Source organism: Oncorhynchus tshawytscha, linkage group LG10, assembly GCF_018296145.1.
Source record: "Oncorhynchus tshawytscha isolate Ot180627B linkage group LG10, Otsh_v2.0, whole genome shotgun sequence".
In the NCBI taxonomy this organism is placed as follows: Eukaryota; Metazoa; Chordata; class Actinopteri; order Salmoniformes; family Salmonidae; genus Oncorhynchus; species Oncorhynchus tshawytscha.
Genome location: NC_056438.1, coordinates 4,566,123 through 4,577,762, shown reverse-complemented (window position 1 = coordinate 4,577,762; position 11,640 = coordinate 4,566,123). Strand labels below are relative to the sequence as shown.

General features: G+C 44.7%; 1 protein-coding gene across 1 annotated transcript; it reads left to right on the top strand.

Moving 5' to 3' along the window:
* Positions 1-3,073: 3,073 nt before the first annotated feature.
* LOC121847396 (fibrinogen alpha chain-like) lies at positions 3,074-9,651 on the top strand. Its single transcript, XM_042328057.1, has 6 exons — positions 3,074-3,178; positions 4,732-4,848; positions 5,617-5,800; positions 6,202-6,347; positions 7,297-7,493; positions 7,837-9,651. Exons 1-6 carry the CDS (start codon positions 3,125-3,127, stop codon positions 8,663-8,665), a joined length of 1,527 nt encoding a protein of 508 aa, XP_042183991.1. The 5' UTR covers positions 3,074-3,124; the 3' UTR covers positions 8,666-9,651.
* The last annotated feature ends 1,989 nt before the right edge of the window (positions 9,652-11,640 follow it).

Here is an 11,640-nt window from a genome sequence, read left to right as displayed (position 1 = left end):
ACAATACCACACGATGACATCATAATACCCCATTATGACATCACAATACCCCACTATGACATCACAATACCCCATTATGGCATCATAATACCCCACTATTACATCATAATACTCCATTATTGTTACGAATCCCGCCGAAGATGGTGCCTCTTCTTGTTCGGGCGGCGCTCGGTGGTCGTACTCGCTACCGGCGGAGCCTCAGATGAGTCTAACTCTGCCTCCGCGTGCGTCTCGACTTGCTCTCCTGGGGGGGTGGAGGGGGGGGGGCGGAGCCTCAGATGAGTCTAACTCTGCCTCCGTGTATGTCTTGACTTGCTCTCCACCAATGTGCGTGTCCACCTGCAGTGATGTCTGCAGTGATGCCGCCAGCTTTTGTGCGGGCTTGTTTCTCTGTTCGTTTTGTGGATGTGATATTTTTTTGTATTTCTCCGGACTGTTTGTGTCCTGTTTTTGGGCCGGTCATTGTATGCGCCTGGTGTTTTGGCGTGACCTACTTTTCTCCGGAATAAATACAGTTGGCCTTTACCCTCTCTGCTCTCTGCCCCTGACTCCGCCCCCACTACTCCTAGAAGTCGTAACAATTATGACATCACAATACCCCATTATGACATATTGAAAACATGTTTTCACATGTCAACTGAAAATGTAAAGACAATTAAATGAAGAAACATGTTATTTACATAGGTATTATTTATGGAAGGGCGGCAGGTAGCCTTGTGGTTAGAGAGTTGGGACTATTAACCGGAAGATTGGAAGATCGAATCCCCGAGCTGACAAGGTAAAAAAATCTGTTGTTTTGGCCCGAACCCACTGTTCCTAGGCCGTCATTGAAAATAAGAATTTGTTCTTAACTGACTTGCCTGGTTAAATAAAGGTAAAGGAGGGGGGGGGGGCGAAAACCTTTGTCGGAATTTGTCCCTATTTAAGAACATGGAACACAGAAGTTAGAACACAGAACACTAGAACACAGAACTTTCGGGAACTGGGTGCAAAAACACATATCGGAATTTGTCCCTATTTGCTGTCCTGTGTGGGTTTACAGGTACTGTGTGGGGTGTTACGATGACTAAAAAACACGCTGTGCTAAAACATCATCTCCTCTCAGCCTGAGTGTCAGGCTGTTGGTGTTGTCACGCCAACTCCTTGTCACTCAAAGTCATGTTTGGCTTGACAATGAGCAGTGGAGTTGGCATTAGTACAAACCTATCCAGGCTGCAAAGGGACAACCTGTTTGAGAAATCAATACAGACATAAACTGCTGAGTCAGCTCACCTCCAGGTCAGAGAAGAGATAGTGAAAAACAACCACACAGACACTAAAATCAACAAGAATAGTTTCATTCCAAAAACAAAAACACCTCCTATGTTCTTCTCTCATTCTACCCAGTCTGATCAGGGGTCGTATGTATCAACCCTCTACTCCTCACAGCTACCCAGTCTGATCAGGGGTCGTATGTATCAACCCTCTACTCCTCACAGCTACCCAGTCTGATCAGGGGTCGTATGTATCAACCCTCTACTCCTCACAGCTACCCAGTCTGATCAGGGGTCGTATGTATCAACCCTCTACTCCTCACAGCTGCCCAGTCTGATCAGGGGTCGTATGTATCAACCCTCTACTCCTCACAGCTACCCAGTCTGATCAGGGGCAGTATGTATAAATCCTCTACTCCTCACAGCTACCCAGTCTGATCAGGGGCAGTATGTATAAACCCTCTACTCCTCACAGCTACCCAGTCTGATCAGGGGCAGTATGTATCAACCCTCTACTCCTCACAGCTACCCAGTCTGATCAGGGGCAGTATGTATAAATCCTCTACTCCTCACAGCTACCCAGTCTGATCAGGGGCAGTATGTATCAACCCTCTACTCCTCACAGCTACCCAGTCTGATCAGGGGCAGTATGTATCAACCCTCTACTCCTCACAGCTACCCAGTCTGATCAGGGGCAGTATGTATCAACCCTCTACTCCTCACAGCTACCCAGTCTGATCAGGGGCAGTATGTATCAACCCTCTACTCCTCACAGCTACCCAGTCTGATCAGGGGCAGTATGTATAAATCCTCTACTCCTCACAGCTACCCAGTCTGATCAGGGGCAGTATGTATCAACCCTCTACTCCTCACAGCTACCCAGTCTGATCAGGGGCAGTATGTAGCAATCCTCTACTCCTCACAGCTACCCAGTCTGATCAGGGGCAGTATGTATCAACCCTCTACTCCTCACAGCTACCCAGTCTGATCAGGGGCAGTATGTAGCAATCCTCTACTCCTCACAGCTACCCAGTCTGATCAGGGGCAGTATGTATCAACCCTCTACTCCTCACAGCTACCCAGTCTGATCAGGGGCAGTATGTATCAACCCTCTACTCCTCACAGCTACCCAGTCTGATCAGGGGCAGTATGTAGCAATCCTCTACTCCTCACAGCTACCCAGTCTGATCAGGGGCAGTATGTATCAACCCTCTACTCCTCACAGCTACCCAGTCTGATCAGGGGCAGTATGTATCAACCCTCTACTCCTCACAGCTACCCAGTCAGATCAGGGGCAGTATGTAGCAATCCTCTACTCCTCACAGCTACCCAGTCTGATCAGGGGCAGTATGTAGCAATCATCTACTCCTCACAGCTACCCAGTCTGATCAGGGGCAGTATGTATCAACCCTCTACTCCTCACAGCTAGGGGACTGATCCTATCTTAGCACACTTACTGAGATGTTTGATACGACCGGCCAGCCCCAGATCTGTCAAGGGCAGAAGTGAAGGACACAACCTGGAATGAGAAGCATCGCAACCTGTGAGTCAATCAATCCGTTACGAAACCCCACGAGGTTTCTTGGATTGACCGCGCTCACTAGACAAACAGTGACTAATGTAGGCTGTATCCCAAATGGCTCCCTATACAGTGCACTACTTTAGACCAGGGCCCTATGGGACCCTATTCCCTATACAGTGCACTACTTTAGACCAGGGCCCTATGGGTGTCCCTATGGGCCCCAGATATAAGTTGTGCACCATATAGGGAATAGGGTGCCATTTGGACCTAACCGAGGGTTTGTCATCAGGTATTGCCATATATAGGGGCCCTGAGGCCCGGCGGAACAGTATTCTAGACGGACAGAGAGATGAAGCTACTAAATATCCTCTGCTTCTGCCTGGCTGTCCTCGCCTCCACTTGGGTACGGTAATATATGTGTTCATTATTTATTAAATCATTATTTTAATTTAAGAGGTTTAATAATATTTTATTTAATAATAATATATTGGATATAATTTTTAGTATTTTTTTTGTTCATTATTTATTAAATCATTTAAAAAATTTAAATGGGTTTAATAATATTATATTTATTAATAATAATAATAATAATAATAGTTTTTTGGATTTATATAGCACTTTTTCCAGGTGACATGCTGTATCTAGTCCTTGCTAATATGTTAGCTGCCATGTTGAGAACAAGTGTTTTAAAGACTGCTTTATTCTCTAGGATCAAGCAGACATCTTGCTTGATGTGTGGATAATTTATTATCCAAAATTCAATTCAATTCAATGTGACATTTTGAGCATAAAAGCAGGTTTCTGGGGCATGAAGAGAAGGACTAGAAGGATGTTATCAGCAGTGGTGTAAAGTCCGGAAGTAAAAATAATATAAAGTACTACTTAAGTAGTTTTTTGGGGTATCTTTACTTTACTTTATATTTTTTTTTACAACTTTTACTTTTACTTCACAACATTCCTTAAGAAAGCATTGTATTTTTTACTCCATACATTTCTCCTGACACCCAAAAGTAACTTGTTACATTTTGAATGATTAGCAGGATTAGAAAAATGTTCTAATTCACGCACTTATCAAGAGAACATCCCTGGTCATCCCTGCAGCCTCTGATCTGGCAGATTCGCTAAACACAAACCCTTTGTTTGTAAATTGTGTCTGAGAGTTGGAGTATGACCCCTGTATGACCCCTGGATTTCCGTAAAAATAAAAATAAATCACAAATTGTGCTTAATATAAGTCATTAGAAATTATTCATACTTTACTTTTACCTTTAATACTTAAGTACCTTTTTGTAATTACATTTACTTTTTATAATTAAGTATATTTAAAACCAAATATCTTTATACTTTTACTCATGTAGTATTTGACTGGGGGACTTTCACTTTTACATGAGTCATTTTCTATTAACGTTTAAACATTTTTTTTACCTCAAGTTTGACAGTTGGGGAATTTCTCCACCTCTGGTTTTCAGCACAAGTTTTCATGTTCGAAAAAAATAGAATTCAGTAATATTATTCTTGGTAACATAAGTGAAATTTTGTGTTTATGTTGCGTTTTTATTTCAATCTCTCTCTCTCTCTCTCTCCCCCTCTCTCTGTCTCTCTCTATCTATCCCCTCCTCTCGCTCTCTCTCTCTCTCTATCTATCCCCTCCTCTCTCTCTATTTCAACTCCCTCTCTCTCTCCTCTCTCACCCCCTCTCTCTCTCTCTCTCTCTCTCTATTTCACCCCCCCCTCTCTGTCTCTCTCTCTCTCTCTCTCTATCCCCTCTCTCTCTGTCACCCCCCTCTCTCTGTCCCCCCTCTCTCTCTCTCTCTCTCTCTATCTATCCCCCCCTCTCTCTCTCTCTATCTATCCCCCTCTCTCTCTATTTCACCCCCTCTCTCTCCCCTTATTTCACCCCCCTCTCTCTGTCCCCCACCTCCATCTCCCCCTTTCCTCCCTCCTGGTCTCTCTCAGGCTGAGGACGCAGCGGCCGTATTGAGCCCTCGTGGAACCCGACCAGTAGAACACGGTTACAAGGCTGATAAATGTGCCACAGAGAGGAGTTGGCCTTTCTGCTCAGATGACGACTGGGTACGTTTTCACTCGTAGGAAGACCGGAAACGTCTGAATAATATAAATACATATGTAGAATCTTTGTTGTGGTTTGTTGTATTTGACATAGTTTGTATAGTTGTGTTCAGGTGAGGGGTCACCGTTTCTCTCTGCTTATAGGAAAACAACATGGAGATGATCAGTTATATGTCCTGTAACTCTCTCCTCTCCCCTCCCTCCCTTTCTCTCTCCTCTCTCCTCCTCTCACCTTCCTCCTCCCCTTCTCTCTCCTCCTGCTCCTCTCCTCTCCCCTCCCTCCCCTTTTCTCTCCTCCTGCTCTTCTCCTATCCCCTCCCTCCTCTTATCTCTCCTCTCTCCTCCTCCTTCTTTACTCTCCCCTCTCTCTCCTCTCTCCTCCTCTCCTCTCCTCCTCCTCCCCTTCTCTCTCCTCTCTCCTCCTCTCCTTCTCCTCTCCCCTCCCCCTCTTCTCTCTCCTCTCTCTTCCTCTCTCCTCCTCCTCTCCTTCTCTCCTCTCCCCCTCCCCCCCTCCTCTCTCTCCTCTCTCTCTCTCCTCTCACGTCTCTCCTCCTCCTCCCCTTCTCTCTCCTCTCTCCTCCTCTCACATCCTCCTCCTCCTCTTCTCTCTCCTCTCTCCTCCTCCTTCTCTACTCTTCCCTCTTCTCTCATCCTCCTCTCTCTCCTCTCTCCTCTCTCCTCATGCTCCTCTCCTCTCCCCTCCTCCTCTTCTCTCTCCTCCTCCTTCTCTACTCTCCCTTCTTCTCTCCTTCTCCTCCTTCTCCTCTCCAGGGTCCTAAGTGCCCGTCAGGTTGTCGTATCCAGGGTCTGTTAGACAAGGCAGACCATTCCCTGCTGAAGAAGATAGAGAAGATTAGGCAGCTCCTTGACCAGAACAGAGCCAAACACCGCTCTGCCGACCAGGCATCCAAACAGACCTATGACTACCTTAAGGAGAAACTCACCTCCAACGCAGGTGAGATACTGTACCATGATATTGTTTGATTGGATGAACATTCGGCTTTGTTTGACTGATCTCGATGTTTTACATGCACTAGTTCTCTCTCTCTCTCTCTCTCTCTCTCTCTCTCTCTCTCTTTCTCTCTCTCTGTCTCTCTCTCTCCCTCCCTCTCTGTCTCTCTCTCTCCCTCCCTCTCTGTCTCTCTCTCTCCCTCCCTCTCTGTCTCTCTCTCTCCCTCTCTGTTTCTCTCTCTCCCTCTCTCTCTCTGTCTCTGGCTCTCCTCTCTCTCTCTCTCTCTCTCTCTGAAGACCTCTCTCTATAGAGATATATATATATGATATATAAGATATATTATATATTATATATATATATATCAATGTTAACCATCCCTTTCTCCCTCTCCTCTGTCCCAACAGGTAATGACAACAGCTTCTATGACCTGGCTGAACGCCTCCGTCAGAGGATCGTCGACATCAAGATCAAGATAGACCGCCAGCTGAGGATCCTCAACACTCTGAAGACCAGCATCAAAGACCAGGTTATAGAGATGCAGAGGATGGAGGTGAGATTAAGATGAGTGATTAAGATTAGCGATTAAGATGAGTGATTAAGATTAGCGATTAAGATTAGTGATTAAGATTAGCGATTAGGATTAGCGATTAAGATTAACGATTAAGATTAGTGATTAAGATTAGCGATTTAGATTAGCGATTAAGTTTAGCGATTAAGATTAGCGATTAAGATTAGCGATTAGGATTAGCGATTAAGATTGGTGATGAAGATTGGTGATTAAGATTAGTGATTAAGATTGGTGATGATGGTGAAGACCAGGGTCAGAGACCAGCAAAGACATATTGAGACCTAGGTCTCTTTAACAGTTGCACCCTGTATAATACAACATAAATATGTGCAAGATATATATACATACACATTGAAGATGAGGAGACTGCAGATGTAGAGACAGTCACTTTGATTCAACAGACAGGGTTTCCACCTATGTGTTCAGGACCCTTGGTGTTATTCCTCTGGTCTGAGAGATCTGAATGATAAATTCTCTTCTCATCCCCCTCCCCCTCTCTCCTCTAACCACTCCCTTCTCCCCCCCTCTCCTCTAACCCCTCCCTTCTCCCCTCTCTCCTCTAATCCCCTCCCTTCTCCCCTCCTCTGATCAACCTCCCCTTTGGACAAGCAGATGGACCAGCCCCAGAGGGTTCTCTCTCTAACCTCCCCCTTCTGCCCATCATCCGCCCTCTAACCCCTCCCTTCTGAGGATCTCTCCTCTAATCACCCTCCCTTCTCCCCCACTCTCCTCTAACCCCTCCCTCTCCCCCTCTCTCCTCTAACCCCTCCCCTCTCTCCTCTAACCCCTCCCTCTCCTCCCCCCTCTCCTCTAACCCCTCCCCTCTCTCCTCTAACCCCTCCCTTCTCCCCCTCTCTCCTCTAACCCCTCCCTTCTCCCCCTCTCTCCTCTAACCCCTCCCCTCTCTCCTCTAACCCCTCCCCTCCACCAGGTGGACATTGACATCAAGCTGCGCTCCTGTAAGGGATCTTGTAAGGGCTACGCTGAGTTCTCCGTCGATCAATCATCCTACGTGGCTTTGGACAAGCAGATGGACCAGCTGGAAGCCCAGAGGGTTCAGTCTGTTGAGACCGTCGGCTCGCTGCACATCATGAAGAGCCGCCCTCTTAAAGACGTCTTGGTCGACAGGTGAGGAGGAGGATGATGATGCTGAGGATGAAGAAGATGATGACCTCTTGATAATCACCTTTTTCTTTTTCTTCTCCCACCCACCCTCCTCTCCTCTCCTCTCCTCTCCTCTCCTCTCCTCTCCTCTCCTCTCCTCCTCCTCTCCTCTCCTCCTCCATCTCCTCCTCCTCTCCTCCTCCTCTCCCTCCTCCTCTCCTCTCCCTCTCCTCTCCTCTCCTCTCCTCTCCTCTCCTCCATCTGCTCCCCTCTCCTCTCCTCTCCCCCTCCCTTCTCCTCTCCTCTCCTCCATCTGCTCCCCTCTCCTCTTCTCTCCCATTCCCTTCTCCCCACTCCCCCCTCTCAGCAAGTTTAAGTCCAGCCTGGCAGGGGAGCAGAAGCAGGATTTCTTCCCGGAGGTGAAGTCCGTGAAACTGACCTTGGAGGCCGAAGGGTCCAGCGCTTCGTCTGCCGCCTCTGTCAGCAAGGTCCCTGGTACGCACTTCCAGCCTTCGACCTCAGGGTCTTCATCTTCTTCATCTTCATCATCGAGTTGGTCGACGGGATCAGGGTCGAAGGACGGGTCGAAGATAACGATCACGGAGATGGGTGGGGGTGGTGGTGGTGGTGGGGGTGGTGGTGGGGGTGGTGGTGGGGGTACGAGGGGGGATGGAGATGGGGATTTCTTTAAGGGGATGGGTGGACTCGGCGGAGGGCTGGGGAGTCTTGGAGGTGGAGATTTCACCTCTACCGGTCACCAGACCACGCATGTATCGAGCTGTACCAAGACCATAAAGAAGACGACAGTGCATACGAAGGACGGGCCGGTGGAACGCATTGAGGAAGTTTCGAGCGGACCAGGCTGTGAGGCAATGAAGCTCGGTGGCGGAGGAGGGATGGGGGACTTCTTCCCATCCCTCTCTTCCTCTTCCTCCTCCTCCTCCTCCTCATTCACCAAAACCACAAGCCACGGCAGTAACAAGGGAGGCAGTAGCCTCTTCAGCAGTACCAAGACCGGCGGCGCTGCCGACGGCTTCGGAGCTGATTCATTCGGGATGGATCTCGGAGCGTTTATGCGCGGGAAAGATGACGATGATGTCCCGGATTACCTCAGCCACAGCCACGGCGTGAAAACTAGTGTCCGGAGCAAACGGCAGGCAGATTATGTGGGAAAAAGTACATCTGACCAGGAGTAACTGCCCAATATTTGACCTAGCTAGCCGCTGTTTAGCCACTGTTAGTATCTTAGCCTAGTGGCCGTTAGCAATTAGCATGTTAGCCTCCATTAGCATCTTAGCCAAACTGACCTTAGCGATTAGCACCTTGGCCTCGCGGCCGTTAGCAATTAGCATGTTAGCCCCCATTAGCATCTTAGCCAAACTGACATTAGCGATTAACACCTTAGCCTAGCGGCCGTTAGCGGTGAGCATCTTGGCCAGCAGCTCTTAGCGTCATAGCTAGCAGTGAGAAGTGAAACGTTTCTATTTTTTTGTCGTAGCTCAAATCAAATCCTAGAATATGATCAACAGTAGCCTAATTAATAAACACTTGTAAAGTAGTTCAGCCAATTGCTCATATGATGTGTTTGTGTTAAAAAATAATAATAATCTAACAAATTGTATAAAATAAGTTCCAGAGATACCGTCTAAAATATGCTGTACTATACATCATAGTGTATTCTCAACTGCTCCTGAGCTGACTACCAGAAGGGGTTCGGAGGGGTAAAGTGGAGGTATGGCTGAGGTTACAAACACCTCCATCTTCTGACCCGGGCACCTGAGGGTAGAGCTAGAAGACCGTGAGGGAAGAGGTTGGCATGAGGGAGGGAAAGAAGTAGAGGGGAAGAGGTGGGGGGGTAGGAAAGGTGATAGAGGAAGAGAGAGAGAGAAGGATGGGGAGTGAGTGACAGAGAGATAGAGAGAGACATTGCTGACTCTTGATTCTGTGAGTAGATGATTAAAATGTTTTTTTTTTTTTTGTCTGACCCTGTGAATGATGTCAATGTACTGAATGTTCATGGACAAAAACAAACAACCGGCTAACTTCTGAACCAATCAGGTACTGCCAATGTTCAAATAACTGTTCTAAGAACAGAAAGGGGTTCTAAGAACTACGTTAGAACTTCCGTTAGAATGTCCAAACCAAGCTACTGACGCAACAATAAAAATATGTTCACTTCAAATTCATGTTTTGTGTTATATGTTTAAAGGTATTTTATAATTATAATTATAATAATTATTATATTATTCTTTATGTGCATGTCTCTTGGGTAAAAAAAAAAAAACAGTCAAAAGTTAGAGGGAAAAAGGTATATTTTATAGTATAAACAGAAATCAACCACAATATTAATAATAGATAAGATTTAATAACATTATATGATCCTAATTAAGGTATAGACATTGAGAATATATAGACATTAGGATATAATATGATAGACATTGAGAATATATAGACATTAGGATATAATATGACATACATTGAGAATATATAGACATTAGGATATAATATGATATACATTGAGAATATATAGACATTAGGATATAATATGATAGACATTGAGAATATATAGACATTAGGATATAATATGATAGACATTGAGAATATATAGACATTAGGATATAATATGATAGACATTGAGAATATATAGACATTAGGATATAATATGATAGACATTGAGAATATATAGACATTAGGATATAATATCATATACATTGAGAATATATAGACATTAGGATATAATATGATAGACATTGAGAATATATAGACATTAGGATATAATATGATAGACATTGAGAATATATAGACATTAGGATATAATATCATATACATTGAGAATATATAGACATTAGGATATAATATCATATACATTGAGAATATATAGACATTAGGATATAATATCATAGACATTGAGAATATATAGACATTAGGATATAATATCATATACATTGAGAATATATAGACATTAGGATATAATATGATAGACATTGAGAATATATAGACATTAGGATATAATATGATAGACATTGAGAATATATAGACATTAGGATATAATATGATAGACATTGAGAATATATAGACATTAGGATATAATATGATAGACATTGAGAATATATAGACATTAGGATATAATATGATAGACATTGAGAATATATAGACATTAGGATATAATATGATAGACATTGAGAATATATAGACATTAGGATATAATATCATATACATTGAGAATAAATCAAATCAAATCAAATCAAATTTTATTTGTCACATACACATGGTTAGCAGATGTTAATGCGAGTGTAGCGAAATGCTTGTGCTTCTAGTTCCGACAATGCAGTAATAACGAACAAGTAATCTAACTGACAATTCCAAAAAACTACTGTCTTATACACAGTGTAAGGGGATAAAGAATATGTACATAAGGATATATGAATGAGTGATGGTACAGAGCAGCATAGGCAAGATACAGTAGATGATATCGAGTACAGTATATACATATGAGATGAGTATGTAAACCAAGTGGCATAGTTAAAGTGGCTAGTGATACATGTATTACATAAGGATGCAGTCCTATGTATCTACGTATGCATATGAGATGAATAATGTAGGGTAAGTAACATTATATAAGGTAGCATTGTTTAAAGTGGCTAGTGATATATTTACATCATTTCCCATCAATTCCCATTATTAAAGTGGCTGGAGTAGAGTCAGTGTCATTGACAGTGTGTTGGCAGCAGCCACTCAATGTTAGTGGTGGCTGTTTAACAGTCTGATGGCCTTGAGATAGAAGCTGTTTTTCAGTCTCTCGGTCCCAGCTTTGATGCACCTGTGCACCTGTATTGACCTCGCCTTCTGGATGATAGCGGGGTGAACAGGCAGTGGCTCGGGTAGTTGATGTCCTTGATGATCTTTATGGCCTTCCTGTAGCATCGGGTGGTGTAGGTGTCCTGGAGGGCAGGTAGTTTGCCCCCGGTGATGCGTTGTGCAGACCTCACTACCCTCTGGAGAGCCTTACGGTTGAGGGCGGTGCAGTTGCCATACCAGGCGGTGATACAGCCCGCCAGGATGCTCTCGATTGTGCATCTGTAGAAGTTTGTGAGTGCTTTTGGTGACAAGCCAAATTTCTTCAGCCTCCTGAGTTTGAAGAGGCGCTGCTGCGCCTTCCTCACGATGCTGT